The sequence below is a fragment of the Ptychodera flava genome, chromosome 13 (genome assembly GCF_041260155.1).
Source record: "Ptychodera flava strain L36383 chromosome 13, AS_Pfla_20210202, whole genome shotgun sequence".
NCBI classification, from domain to species: domain Eukaryota; kingdom Metazoa; phylum Hemichordata; class Enteropneusta; family Ptychoderidae; genus Ptychodera; species Ptychodera flava.
In genome coordinates, this window is record NC_091940.1 from 14,090,888 (window position 1) to 14,106,701 (window position 15,814).

General features: G+C 37.6%; 1 protein-coding gene across 6 annotated transcripts in view; it reads right to left on the minus strand.

Annotated features, from left to right (window-relative positions):
• LOC139147518 (Wilms tumor protein 1-interacting protein homolog) overlaps window positions 1-15,814 on the minus strand; it is a 54,803-nt gene that overhangs the window by 17,161 nt on the left and 21,828 nt on the right. For all 6 annotated transcript variants that reach the window (XR_011555740.1, XR_011555739.1, XR_011555738.1 and 3 more), the window contains exon 2: window positions 13,275-13,376. Coding sequence is in view for 3 of the 6 variants with exons in the window: in XM_070718638.1 (XP_070574739.1) it covers window positions 13,275-13,376 (102 nt within the window). In the remaining 3 variants the exon portion in view is untranslated. The remainder of the gene's footprint in view (window positions 1-13,274; window positions 13,377-15,814) is intronic.

Here is a 15,814-nt window from a genome sequence, read left to right on the forward strand (position 1 = left end):
AAATAAACATAGGGCCAAAGTCCCTGAAGCTACTATAGACATGGATACAAAATTAAGTATTTCCTGACTGTATGAAATTATCTCACTAAGGTCATCCTAGGGACATGTAAACCAAATATTAAAGCTGTCTGACCAGAAAAAACAAGCAACTCAACAGTTGACAGAGCTCTGCTGTGTTAACCTTTTATGACACATGTATTGATGAAGAAGGTGGATATCTTTGATAGCTCATTTCAGGATGGCCTGACCAAAAATGGAAAAAAAATTCCGTAAAAATACAGATTTTCATATTTCATCAGACTATATTAGTCTATAATAGCAAATAAACCAGAGTAATTACATTCTAATTAAAGTAAACAAGACTTGCTTAAATCAAGATTAAGTCATAAAAAAACAGCATATCTGTCAGGTTATAAAGAATCTTGAGCTGGTTACCTTTATCAGTATTTTCATCCTATTAACCAAGCACATTTTAACTTTCAAATTAACATTGTAAGTAAGTTCTGTTGAATAAGTTGAGACTGTACGTACTCAGAGAAAGCACACTGAAGAGACAAATGTTTGAAACTTAAGAAGTTCAAGGTCATCAAAAGCATTATAAGGAATCATGTTACACTTTCATTGCACTGTTTACACAGATTGCATAATTGCTATAAATAGCACATGAGGAATCTTACAGCCAAGCTTTACCATAAAAACCCTATCACTTTGACCACTCTTTTAATTGACCACTCTATTTTTTCCTCAAAAAGTAATCTTATTCTATCCTTACCAAGTCAACCATAAATGGAAATTAGAACTTTCTCTATCTCTATTTATTTGACCACCCTATCATGACAAACTATTATGAGCAATTTCTTTTAGATAACATAAATGGTGGTTCAGAATATCAAAGTTGGGATTCAGGAAAGTTGCCTTTACATGTTTTAATCCTCCAAGATGGTAAGCATTTCACTATGAACTGTCAAAAAAAGTTGAACTTTCTAATAATTCCACACTAAAATTATTTTGGCTTTAATGATTTCCTAATTAATTCAATTATTTAAAATCTTATTAGTTATTTTTTTCTGGGTGAATTGATAGGGTTTATACAGTACAAGAATTACAAACAATGTAAGTCAAATTTTGACCAAAAATGACAAAAAATTCCTTAAAAATACACATTTGCATATTTCATCACAATTTGAACAAATCTAAGTTGGGTTATCCCTAGGGACCTGTATACCAAATAACAAAGCTGTCTGACCAGCGGTTATAAAGAAGAAGATTTTTTACCAAAAACACCTTTTTTGGCATTAATTTGCCTATTTTCAACAATATCAAAAAATTAAAAAAAATAGTTTCTCAAAATCATATTTTTCATCTACACAACAAATATCAAATCAGTAAGTACTGCGGTTCTCAAGATATTTGAGTGGACGGACGCCTCACAAACGGACATACATACATACATACATACATACATACATACAGACTGACGACGGACGCCGGACAGATACCCATCCCAATAGCTTCTATAGACTATAGTCTATAGTAGCTAAAAATCATCAGAAGTTACAGCCACTGGCCCTGAATCAAGACATAAACTTCCTGGTGGAACAACTGGAGAGCGTAAGTATCATGTCGGGCCTTATTTCTATAATGAAAACAGTGTTAGAAGGCTTGCAGTATTGCATCATTGTGTGGCCCTGCTAACCTACGATACCATCTGGTTTCACACTCTGGCCTTTAACCCTTTCACCACCGTGGTTTGGCCGATGCCATTGTTATCAATGGTGGTGTGGACCTTGTTTACAGGGAATTGGGTGAACAAGGCTAAAAGATGAGGACTTTGCACAGCAAAGCGTAATGATGCCAAGGTGACACAATATGTTGAGCTTATTTAGATTCTCTGGGCAATCAATGACACTTAATTTTGTTGTCATTGGTTGAATATTTGTCTGTAGAGCTTTGTTGACATTCATGACACCAAATTGGGCAGTTTAGTTCACAGCCAATCACTGAATGAATATGACCCTGCATATATATGCCATGGCATCATACTATATCACAGTTGGAGGTCTTCCCTAGTCAATTTTAGCATGACTGAAGAACCCTGGGCTCATGCTCTCCTAGCAGTGAAATTCAAGACTATACTGGGGGGTTTGATTGTATTTATTTATAAAAGAAGGTACCCTCAGGCAGGCACTGATTAGTACAATATACAATAAATAAGACAGGCCAAATTGTTCTTCAGGTGTGTACCATGAGTTCAAGAGCACAAGGTTTGCTGTTCATGAGATTGCAGAGCCACAAAATGGCTGTGTAGTTTCTACACTAGAAGGCTCAGATTTATTTAGTGTGCACGACAGCACAGTCGTGCGGAAGAACGGTTATTTTGATGGAGCTCTTTCCTGAACTGCAGTCCACTGCAGGAAGCAATCTGTAACCGCGCCACAATGGTACAAATCTGTTCTGGGCTGGGAACAAAGGCCAGAGACGGTTGTCATTCAACTACGGGAAATATCCTTTTCCTGGTGTGAGGGATGTCATCAAATCAAATCAGCCATCACGGAAGGAGGAAATAAAATCCAAGGAGGGTGAATGTGGCAAGCGCAGGAAGAGCTTGGATGCTGCCTGATCTTTTAGCACAACACATCAGAGAAATGGAAAGCGAGGTCCTCAGACAATAGATTTTTTTTAAATGCAGTCACCCGGACAAGCATTACTAATAATGTTATATCCTTGGGGTAAAACTGTGTTGAATATGTTTTCTGCTTATGACATAGTCAAATATGTGACAAATCTTGAGAGTAATTTGCATATGTGAAATACTAAATATTCATATTGTTACGTGCAGAGAAAACGAACAAAAGGGTGAACCCAGCAGTTAACGTTTAAACAAAATTTATTACAAAAATAAAACTAATTGCTAAGTCAGGGATAGAGTACAAGCTTTAAAATTGTACAGACTACTTATCTCAGCTGGGACGGCAAAGCTCCAGTCTCAGAGTTGTAACAGTCAGTCGGATGAATGAACAGTCCTTCGGCTTGCAGGCTTGTAGTTGCACAAAGTCCACAGTATAAATCCAGCGTTGGCAGTGAAGGTCTTGAAAAGTCTTGAGAATGACTACTGCTGGAGTTTAGTAACACACAAGAGACACGATCCCAAAAGTCTGACTGCAAGCCTGCTGTCCCAGTATTTATACTCATGTGTTTACATAAGCATATAAGAACAATCTAGAACTTTTATTGACATGCTAATTACTGTTCTAAAATTATCTCTCTTACACAACTAATCAACTTTCCAGAACATTCCAAACATGACTAATTGAATTCAAGGTTGTGAGGTCATCAAGGGCAGTGACCTTGAGAATGTTCTAGACTAATTGAACTCAGGTCATGATGAGTGTGGGGGAAATGACCTACATAACACACCCCTCTTCAAAAAAAGAAAATTTTTCAAGAAAAATCTTTCTTTTGCAAATGTAATCTTGAAAAAGATTCAAGTACTCATTTTTTTCTTACTCTAAAGTAAAACTTCTTGAAAGTGAACAACAATAAACTCTAAATACGAGAGAGACAGTCTGCAATTAAATTGTCTCTGCCTTTGATATGTCTAATGTCAAGATTAAACTCCTGTAAAATTAAACTCCATCTTAGCAATCTCTGATTTTTGCCTTTAAATTTCTGTAGAAATACAAGAGGGTTGTGATCAATATAAACCACTATTGGCTGATTTGAAGAAGTAACATAAACTTCAAAATGCTGTAAAGCTAATATCAAAGATAAACACTCTTTTTCAATTGTAGAGTAGTTTCTCTGGGATTTGTTAAATTTGCGTGAAAAATAGCAAACAGGATGATCTACACCATGACTATCCTCTTGCAATAAAACAGCACCAGCAGCCGTATCACTAGCATCTACAGCTAATTTGAATGGCAAAGTGAAATCGGGTGCAGACAACACTGGGGCACTTTGCAGTATGGCTTTAAGTGTATCAAATGCCTGTTGGCATTGCTCTGACCAAACAAACTTTACTTTCTTTTTAAGTAAGTTAGTCAAAGGCTCAGTATTGTGGAGAAATTTGGACAGAATTTTCTGTAGTAACCAGCCATACCGAGAAAGCGCATCAGTTGTCGTTTGCAGTTTGGTATGGGAAAACTTGAAATGGCACTGATTTTGGCATCAACAGGTTTTACCTCACCCTGTCCTACAGTGTGTCCGAGGTAAGTCACCCTCGCCCAACCAAACTCAGATTTGGCAAGGTTGACAGTCAACATTGCTTTGCTCAGTCTCTCAAAGAACTTCCGCATGAGCTTGATGTGTTCCTCCCAGGTGTCACTATACAGGACGACGTCGTCAACGTAAGCTGCACACCCGTCTAGCCCGGATATGACGTCGTTGATCATCCGTTGGAACGTTGCCGGAGAGTTCTTCATTCCGAATGGCATCACCTTGTAATGGAACAATCCGTCTGGTGTAACAAAGGCGGATATTTCACGAGCACGAGCCGTCAGAGGGACTTGCCAAAATCCCTTCAGTAGGTCAAATTTCGTCACATACTTGGCTTTTCCCACTCGGTCGATGCAGTCATCAATCCTCGGGATTGGGAAAGTGTCTGTCTTTGTTAAAGTGTTGACCTTCCTAAAGTCTGTGCACATACGATAACTGTGATCTGATTTGGGAACAAGTATGCACGGCGAACTCCAGTTACTTTTACTGGGTTCAATAAAGTCATTGTCCAGCAGGTATTTGACTTCTTCCTGGAGATATTTTGCTTTTGTTGGATTCAGTCTGTATGGATGTTGTTTTACAGGCTTACTGTCCCCAACATCAACGTCGTGATAGATGACGTTTGTCCTCGTTGGAACATCTTGAAACAGGTGTTTATATTCATGGAGCAGTTCTTTCACCTGTTGTTGTTGTTCTGGCTGGAGGTGTGCCAACTTTGTAGACTCCAGCTTCTCCAGGATTTCTGAGTTCTGAAGCTTGACCGAGCCCAGCTTTGAGTTTAGAGTATTTTCACTCAAGTCAGTTTCAGTATCACTATCTTCATAATGGTTTGAACTGACTGCACTGACAGGCTGAGTTATAGTAGGATTATCCCTATCCAAATATGGCTTAAGCATATTTATGTGACATAGCTGTTTTTGTTTTCGCCTGTCAGGTGTTATTATGATGTAATTTAAATCACTCAATTTCTTATCAATAGGTATGGCCCAAAGTAACGAGCATGGAGTGGTTTGCCAGGAACCGGAAGTAGAACAAGAACTTTTTGACCTGGTTCAAACTTCCGTTTTGAGGTGTTTTTGTCATATTGGTTTTCATTGACTGCTGAGATGACTCAAGATTTTCTCTGGCTAATTCACATGCTTTAGAGAGTTTTGTACGAAAATCTGACACATATTGCAAAATATTCAGACAATCATCATCGTCTGATAGGAATTTCTCTTTAACGAGCTTAAGTGGGCCACGGACTGTATGTCCAAATACAAGCTCAAATGGGCTAAAACCAAGAGACTCCTGAATTGACTCTCTAACAGCAAAGAGCAAAAAATGAATTCCTTCATCCCACTGTTTCTCTGTGTCAAAACAGTAGGTCCTAATCATGTTTTTCAAAGTTTGATGAAATCGCTCAAGAGCACCCTGACTTTCTGGATGATAGGCGGATGACCTGTACTGTTTAATGCCTAGCTGATCCATTACTTGTTGAAAAATACCAGACATAAAGTTGGAGCCTTGATCGGACTGGACACATTTAGGGAGGCCAAATAAAGTGAAAAATTTGACTAAAGCTTTCACTATAGTCTTTGTCTTTATATTTCTCAGTGGTATGGCTTCTGGGAACCGAGTTGATGTACACATAATTGTCAACATGTACTCATTTCCTGATCTTGTTTTTGGTAGGGGCCCAACACAGTCTATTAGTATCCTACTAAATGGTTCTTGAAATGCAGGAATTGGCTGTAAAGGGGCCTTTGGAATGGTCTGATTGGCTTTCCTACCATTTGACATGTGTGACAAGTTTTACAGAAATGTGCTACATCCTGCCTGAGATTAGGCCAATAAAAGTGACTGAGAATTTTATGATAAGTTTTCCTGACTCCTAAGTGACCAGCCCAGGGAGTTTCATGGGCCAGGCGCAATATTTCAGCACGGTAGGGCTTTGGAACCACAATTGATGTTTTATAGCCCAATCGTCATCAACCAAAACATCTGGAGGTCTCCATTTACGCATGAGAATACCAGATTTTGTATAACAGGAAACAGGGGTATCTGATGTTTTACCTTCATTATCAGCTCTATCAAACAAACACAAAATATCTGGGTCTTTGTGTTGTTCTACAATGAAATTTGATCGAGAATATGTCTGACCTTGGTCAGCAGATGTTTTACTGGAAGTTTCAAATCCACGAGGGATAACGGAATGATCCGTGTCAAACACCTGACTGAGAAAGGTGTCATTTAAGTCAACATCTGTGACATTATTTTTGAGAGTATTTTGATTCTCGGAAGTTTTCTTTGACATGGCTCGAGTAATGGCACATGAAGGAAATAAATCGGGTATCTCTTGTTCAATTGGCTCTGGATCCTGATCTAAACTAGGATTATCAGTCACAAGTGGATTAGTAATGACCTTGTCCCCAGCAAGGTCGTTTCCAAGAAGAAGGTGAATCCTTCAAAAGGCAAAAAAGGCCTAATACCTAAAGCCACAGGTCCAGAAACAAAGTCCGAAGACAAATAGACATTATGGAGAGGAACAGGAATGTAGTCATTACAATCTACCCCCTTAATAAGAACTTTAGAACCTGAAAATGACTTTTCAGAAAACGGCAGGGTATCTGCCAACAAAAGAGACTGGGAAGCCCCGGTATCTCTTAAAATTTTGACAGGGGTAGCGGAAGAAAAATCACTAGAAGTGATATAAAACCATCATGAATAAATGCAGTGTTCGCGGTGACTTTTTTCTCCTTGCGTACGGCATACGCATTAGTCTGCTAAAATTGCGTAATGGCTGGATTTGAGTGCGTAATTTCACTTCCGCACTCGATTGATGAAAAAACTGACAGCAAAATACAATGTGCCGTTGAATAAACCTACACTACATATTCGGATTGTATGATGTAACATTATTTTAATGAAAACAGTTTAACGAACAACTTGAACAATGTTGAAACGTAACAGCGAAGGGTATACATGCAACCGTCACAACACATCGGGCAACCCAAAAGTTAGAGTTATGGCAGCTTATCCAGACGGTTTCTGGACGTTTCAGCACCAAGTCGTTTCGGCCCAAGACGTTTCGGCCTTCCAATTTCAGGCCCCAAGTCCGAGTCGTTTCGGCACCGCAACCCAAGACGTTTCGACACCGCTGAAGGCTACCTGTGGGAACTAGTGCTGGAGCGTAATGTTACAAATCAAAGTACTAAAAAGTATAGTGTCAACTAACATTCACGTACATGCTTAATCTTTGTGAGAACATGGGAAGAGACCGTAAGAAAAAAACTTCATATCATTTTCAAATCTATGACACAAGTTTATCGATATCAATAGCCGCCGACACGGAAAAAGTTTGAAAGCGATGAGGAAACAGCACGGCAAAATTCACACAAAATGCACATAAAGTACTGGTCAGAACGCAAAGGTCACGCTTACGAATATGACGGATCAGTCAATTACTAAATAGTTTGAAAAAAAAATCGAAACACAGATGCCGAAACGTCTTGGGTTGCGGTGCCGAAGTGACTTGGGACCGGAAATTGAGAGGCCGAAACGACTTGGGCCGAAACGACTTGGTGCCTGAACGACCAGTTACCATCCAGATACTTCTGCAGTGTTCAAAATTTATCGGGATTCCGACGAGCTCTACCAATGAATCATTTTTTTCACGGACTCGTAGAGCAAAGTTGAAAGAAATTAAAACAGATTTATCTGCTTCGACGCCATGCTGCATGTGTGCTTGATCAAAATTTGGGAACAGCGAGACGCGATGATCGTGCACGGTTGGCATTTATATAATTTGTCGCAACATTTCTGTCAATCACTCACTTTCAGAAACTATCGCTCGCCTGAAAATTAGCAACGTAATTCATAGGCACAGCTGACATGATAACGTGCCTAACGTGATAACGTGTGGACTACGATGCCGATTTTTGAGACAACGCCCAGAGAATTCGAAACTCTCCACACAAAATGAGTGATTTACAGAAATGTGTTGCAACAAATTTCGTCTGGTTGTCGCCTAAGCTCAGTCGTGGGGAGTGCTTTCGGTATTATCCTTTGCGTATAGAAAACGCATAACGATGAAAAAAATGCGTAGAGAGTCAATTTCAATGCGTAAATACGCACGATTTTTGCGTAAACGCAAACTCTGAAATGGTTCGAAAATACCCATAATGCTATCTTGAGAAGAATTGACCTTGACCTCATTAATTGGGGATAAGAGGGATTTAACCTCAGAAAATGTGTTGCACACATTATTAGACTCTAATTGAGTTGATGAAGAAATAAAGCGGTGGGCTTAGATCCACTTTGACCACTTTGACCTTCACGTTTTCTTTTCAATTTGAAACACTCTGACATTAAATGGCCGTCTTTCTTACAATAATTACAAGAAAGTGTACCAAACTGTTTGTCAGAAGGAGATTGAGACTTGGCATCTGATGATGTGGGAGTGTTACTTGAACTCTGTGAACTGTTGTCATTTGATTTTCTACTCTCCTTTGAAAAATTCTTGGATGAAAAGGACGAGTTAAATTTACCTGCATTGTTTCTGTATGAAAAGGACTGGGATGGTTTGCTGAGAAATGAAGATTTGTGGGTCAACGAATAATCATCGGCCAAACGTGCAGCAACCTCCAATGTATCTGCCTTTTGTTCATTGATAAACGTCTTGATGTCACTCCGGATGCACCTTTTAAATTCCTCAATCAAAACAAGTTGTCGTAATTTGTCATAATTCTGACTGACCTTTTCAGAAGAACACCAACGATCAAACAGTTGTTCTTTTGTTCGAGCAAATTCAACATAAGTTTGATCTTTCGCCTTCTCACAATCCCTAAATTTCTGACGGTACGCTTCAGGCACCAACTCATAACCCTTGAGAATTAATTCCTTCACAGAATCATAATTTGAAGCCTGCTCTACTGACAACTGAATGTAAATTTCTCTGGCTTTACCCACCAAAGCACTCTGCAAAAGCATAGACCAGGACTCCTTAGGCCAATTCAGACTCTGAGCAATTTTCTCAAAATGGAGAAAATATTTGTCAACATCCTTTTCTTGGAAAGGGGGAACTAACCTGAAATGCTTAGTGATGTCAAACTTGTCTGAAGGGAAGAATTTTCCTGACTGTCCAAGCTCTAAACGTTTTATTTCTACCTGTAATCGCTGTTCTTCTAATCGCAATTCTTTTTCTCTCTGTCTTTCTTCCATTTCTAATCTTTCCTGCCTTTCTTTTTCTTTCTGTCTTTCTTCCATTTGCAATTCTTTTTCTTTCATTTCCTTTTCTAATTCCAATTTCTTAAGCTCCAAATCTGCCTGTATTTCTAATTCTAATTTTTTGAGTTCGAAGGAGGACTCCCCGTCAGGCTCATAATCTTTTAAGGCAGACTCCTCAAAATGGCCAGAATTAACTAAATGTTTTGCAATCTTGAACTGTATTTCCCGCTTGCGCATAGATCTTTTGACATCTACTTTAAGGAAATTTGCCAGTGTTATGAGGTCGTCTTTTCTGAGGGAATCAAATGTGTCCTGATCAAGGTCATCCATTTCCTCTGGTTTAAATTCCGCCATGATTAAATTTCGCTGAGTTCACAGTATACAGTAGTTTTAAAAAGGCTGTCAAAATGTTGTCAAACGGCTCAAAATATTCGTATCCCGGACAAGCCCCCAATTTGTTACGTGCAGAGAAAACGAACAAAGGGTGAACCCAGCAGTTAACGTTTAAACAAAATTTATTACAAAAATAAAACTAATTGCTAAGTCAGGGATAGAGTACAAGCTTTAAAATTGTACAGACTACTTATCTCAGCTGGGACGGCAAAGCTCCAGTCTCAGCAGAGTTGTAACAGTCAGTCGGATGAATGAACAGTCCTTCGGCTTGCAGGCTTGTAGTTGCACAAAGTCCACAGTATAAATCCAGCGTTGGCAGTGAAGGTCTTGAAAAGTCTTGAGAATGACTACTGCTGGAGTTTAGTAACACACAAGAGACACGATCCCAAAAGTCTGACTGGAAGCTGTGCACGTCCCTTTTATAAAGGCATATAAGAACAATCTAGAACTTTTATTGACATGCTAATTACTGTTCTAAAATTATCTCCCTTACACAACTAATCAACTTTCCAGAACATTCCAAACATGACTAATTGAATTCAAGGTTGTGAGGTCATCAAGGGCAGTGACCTTGAGAATGTTCTAGACTAATTGAACTCAGGTCATGATGAGTGTGGGGGGAAATGACCTACATAACAATATTCATAGTCTTGACTGGCATTGGATGGACGACGACGACGACTCAAACAATATGGACCTTGTGGTAGTTACTTTGAATCACAAATCATCAAATATTTGGTGTGCTTTTCAGTAAAATTCAACGCAGCAATAGTAAAGTGTAGTCTCTTGGGGGAAATAGAGGATTAGAGGGTCAATAGCTGTAAATTTTTATGATTTTTTTTTTAGCTACATTTGATTTTTAATGTCAACCACTGTTCCTTATTCTGCTTCCGAAATACACAGTACTCAGCTCGTCAAACCAGACTGTACATGCATCAACTGCATTAATGTTGTTGACAACTGAATCCTGGTTTGAACTTAAATTCAAATGCAAGCAATGATAGTGTGTTTCAAATGCATAGACACCGTATTGACAAACTAATATTTTATGTTTTGCTCTGGGGAGTAGAACATGAATGTGAAAGTGACACTGTAAAACAAATACAATGAAACAAGCATCAAAAGTTACAGCTACTGGCCTTTATGTGTTCTCAATCAAGAATACGTGATACTTTACTAATTTTGATGAAAGAGATCAAATGTTGTACTGATACTTCTGTGTAGTGATAATGCATTATTACAAATTCACTCTAATCATGGGAGTTGGACTGTGTGAGATTATGACAAAGGTTGAAATATTCCTGTACTGTTTATGGCACAGACAGAAGCATACTTGGTTGGTACAAAGAGTACACAATTACTGTTAACCCTTTGAGTACTGCAATTTTTTCCAACAAAATGTTAATGCAACATTTTACCAATTTTTATGAATTTTTCCATAATTCTTTTGACAATTTTGGACCAAATGGACATCACATTTCATTTGCTACAGTTTTCTATCAAAATTTTGGCAAAAAATCTGCAAAAAAATTGACCGGAGTATATTTTATAAAGGCAATAAAAATTGACTTTAGCACTCAAAGGATTTAACACACTATTCTAGGTTTTGATTTCTGAAACCTTTACACCCCAAATGGCTCATCCAAAACCTTTCATTATCAATGGTGATTTTGGACCAGTCTATAGGCAATATAGGGGAGAACGGGTTAACATGTACAAAACTCTGAGATAAACATATTATAAGCACATGATATGACCCATCATTTCTACAGGTACATGAGAAAGATTGTACCTTGGGGACAGAAATTTGGACTCTCAAATTTTTACAATACATTTTTTGGTCAATCACATCTCGGTGCTCACTGAGTAAATAAATTTTTTACCCACTTTATATTGTTATGTAAATTGAAAATTTAATTTTTCCTCATAGGGATAACACAGGGATGGCAGCCATTGTGAATAACAGTGATCGCAAATGACGTCACTGTTCTCTCCTATTAATATGCACAAATAAATATGTGTCTGCATTTTCTGCATGAACGACGAAAATAAAACCTGCAAGCATTACAATGGCTACTAAAAGTCACGCTACTTCGTGGTATTTAATGGCTCAGACTACAAGCTGCAACAACAGTCGCGTATGCAACAACAACGTTTGTCCGAATTTTAGGCAGCGTTGTCCAAAAGTCGCGTGCGTGCAGCTATAGTTAGTAACAAACCTGAAATCGCGATCAACGCTATTTCAAGCGTCTGTAAATATTGGGTAATATGTTTCTCCAGTAGTACAAAATTTTTCACAGTGACCCCCGATTCTTATTCCTGATTACGAAAGGGGATGGTTAAAAGCTTTCTTAAGGAAAGTTCGGGCAAAAGTTTGAGTCTTTCAATTTCGAGGCACGAACTACCGTAAGGCTGCAGAATAATGGTTAGTTGGTAATTGCTATGATATTTCTCTTGAATCTAAACATGATTGTTTTGTTGGCCCAGGAGAAGCAGAAGCAATGAATGCAGCATACAACAGGTGTTTTTAACAGCCCTATCATCACCTTCAGCAGTAGTCTAGACATGGTCGTTTTGTGGCTTTGAAAACAACAAAATGACCTCCATGTTTTGAGGTTTTGCAAAATCAAGAACTGGATCAGCTGGATTCTAGTTGACAAATTCAAAGCCTGGCATTGAAGTTATTGCCTAATCTCCCTTGATGAGTTCGCAACTATTCATCGCTTCCTCTTAAAAAACTTGGTTGAATCCTGCATTATATCAAACCACAGGACGCTGCACACACTATTGGAGAAGTCTCCAATATAAACCTGACAAACATACTGACTTAACTCTCTAATTGTATTCAAACCTTTTGTACAAATTGCCACTTTATCATACATAAGTTTACAATGCTATAGAATAAAGTAATAAAAATTCAACTATTATGTCAATTTGATTTTTTCTCTGAGAGGGAGAGAAAGATAGAGAAAGAGAGGGCATTCCTAGTTTGAAGGGTTGTCATTTTTTCTTCTCTAAAAAGCACTAAATGTGTGAAAATCAGTGCAGTGGTTAAGATATTCCTTTTCCTAGAACAGTATCTATCATTCACACATTAAAGCTCCATTGGCTGTAACTCTTGATATATTTTCAAGTATTTTTTTGTTTTTTTCAAAATACAAATACAGTATTTGTTCTACTCCCAAATCATATCACAATGCCATGTGTTCACCTTGTGTAAATGTCCAGAAATACTGAGGACCATAAATTTTAGTCAGGGCCAAAACTGATTTGTCCAACAATAGCACTGCATTTTGTACACAAATGCATTGTGTGGATTAGGCTAACACATTGTATCAATGCACTTTAGGGAGAAGAATACGACAAGATACTTCTTAAATCAAACAAAGATAATGAGAATATCATCAAAAGTTACTGCCGCCGTCCCTTTGGAATGAGAAGGCAAAACTTGGGCTTACCACAGGAGCAGCAATTGAAGCAATCCGTGTGATAGAGGTTGCTCATAGCTTGGCAGGCCTGGGCTGTTCCGGTCACCGGATCTCCACATTTGTAGCAGACACCTGCATGGAAACATAAGATTACAGAAACACAAGATGAATTGACGAGATTGAATTATGGACACTGACTGTACTGCGTTGAATATATCTATCAAAAGGGAACATCGTCAATGCTTGTTTTGTATTGTCTTACAATTTGAAAGACAATGTCTGACATACACCACAGGGTCTACATGTATACCGGTAGTTGTAACAATGAGAATGTATCATCTACAGTGTTCACCATTACTTATTCAAGTTGAACAATACGCCTTTCCTTTCAAAGGGAGAAAAAAATATCATCAAATACAGCAAGTTAACTTCAACAATTACATCACATAAAATAGACATATACCTCAGGACAATCACCCGTGTAATTACTAGAGCTTTAGGGTGATGAAATGTTTTTCATTTTACATGGACAGACAACAGACTCAAATGGCACAAAAATAAAAAACGGATAATAGAATTAAAACTGGTGTCGTGACAGTGCATGTAATCTTTTTTAGATTTTTACACAAGGGAACACACACGCTAATAAAATTATCTTCCTTCGATGCTCTAAAGGCCAACTATAAAAAGCAAAGATTTATATAAACAAGAATGACGTTACTAGACTCTGAACGTGGATTCGAAAATCAGAGAATACTAGCTTTTGAGTGTTAAACAGGATATATTTTTTTTATCCCTTTTTATTTTTGGAACAGTAATGCATCTTCAGTTTAATGCCTCATATCTGAGTTATTTTTACACATTGTACATCTCTTTACATAAGCCATTGGCATCTTAAATTTCCTGTAATCTAATTCCCTCTTGGTGAAAGAGAAAAAAAAAGTCTTGCCAATAATGAGCTATGTTCAATAATAACAGCGTTAATATTGATCAGCTTTGGAGGGTTTGTGGTGTGTTATTGCTGTTGTGGGGGGAAAAAAAATTCAATACGGCATTTTCACAGATTTCAACTTTGAAATCTTTTTCTGTTCCATTCACTCAATGTATGTGTACGCTAGGGAGTTTCTGCGGTCAACTTGTAATTTGGTCAGGTACAATATTGTGGTTTAGCAGCTTTCATTGAGTCAGTGTGTGTGTTCACAAAGCGTATTTATTGAGAGCACATATGGCGTACAGTGTACAACAACACATGCATAGGCTTCTCATGTTTAAACTGTTCCCTGTCAAAACATTTATGCATCAATTATGCTCTGTCTGCTGTCACTTTCAATTTCCATTACGTTTAGTTATTCAGAATGTATACATATAATTCATCCAAAAATATTTATTTCAGAGTTTGTAATAGATATAGGCACTAATTTGTTACAAGTCGCCTTTTCAGTGGCCGTCACTAGTCTCTGAATGTGGCCGTTTCATTCCAGAAATATCAAAACTGCACATCATATTAGCTGTATTGAACTTTGTAATATTTTTGGGAGACGTCGTGAGCCTAAAGCAGATGTTTGATAAATGAGGTTAACTTGTGCTTTGTCAAGGATCTTTTGCCCGTATCTGAAATTAAAATATTATTTGAAAAAATTTATGAAATTTTTTTGTGAAGTACTTCACGTCCACATGGTACAACATACCATGCATATTCATTTTAAATAGTTGTGATGGTGTGTGGCCTGCATAAGGCATTAACCTCTTTTGATCAAGAAGAATTATTTTAAGACATTATTTGAGACTTAGAAAAATGATAGCAATTTACATTCAAAACAACTTACAAAATGAAGTACAATTTTTACAATAGAAAATTTATCCACATGAATGAGATGTACCCAGGTAGTTCTATTGGGCCAAAAATGAGAATATATATAAAATCAAGTTAAATTAATCATCAACTCCTAAGAGATACATGTATATTTAACTAAAGTTCATTGAGTGTTGGGTATATTTCCTATGGAATTTCACCTGCATTTTGTAAACTGTCAGTCCTCTGCTGGCATCATTTGTACTCATTCTGTAGAAATGAAGGCCCCTGACCTACTGAGGTAGTATGCGCCTCAAAATTGAAAAAATTAAACTTTTGCTCAAACTTCTTTCATTTCAATGAAACAAATCACAGGTCACTGTGCAAAATTTGGTACTACATCTACAGAAACAAATTACCTACGATTTTTCTGATATTTGAAATTCAAAATGGCTGCCATCCCTGTGTTAACTCTATGGAGAAAAGTAAAATTTTTGATTTCAGAAAATCTGAAAAAACTTTTCTTACACCGATAGCTTTAAAATTAGTACCAACAAGTAATAGATCAGAAAAGAGTTGATAAAATTTGAATGCCTGAACATATGTCCACACGGTGCGGTCTTCCTTAAGAATACATGAAACCATGAAACGATATTCCTTTTGTTTTTCAACAGATGGCACACACACAGGCAAAACCTTGATTGTCTACTTTTGCAAAGTAGACAAAGCCAATCAAATTAATGAAAAGAAAACACTAATTCCTGATTAAACCATTGTC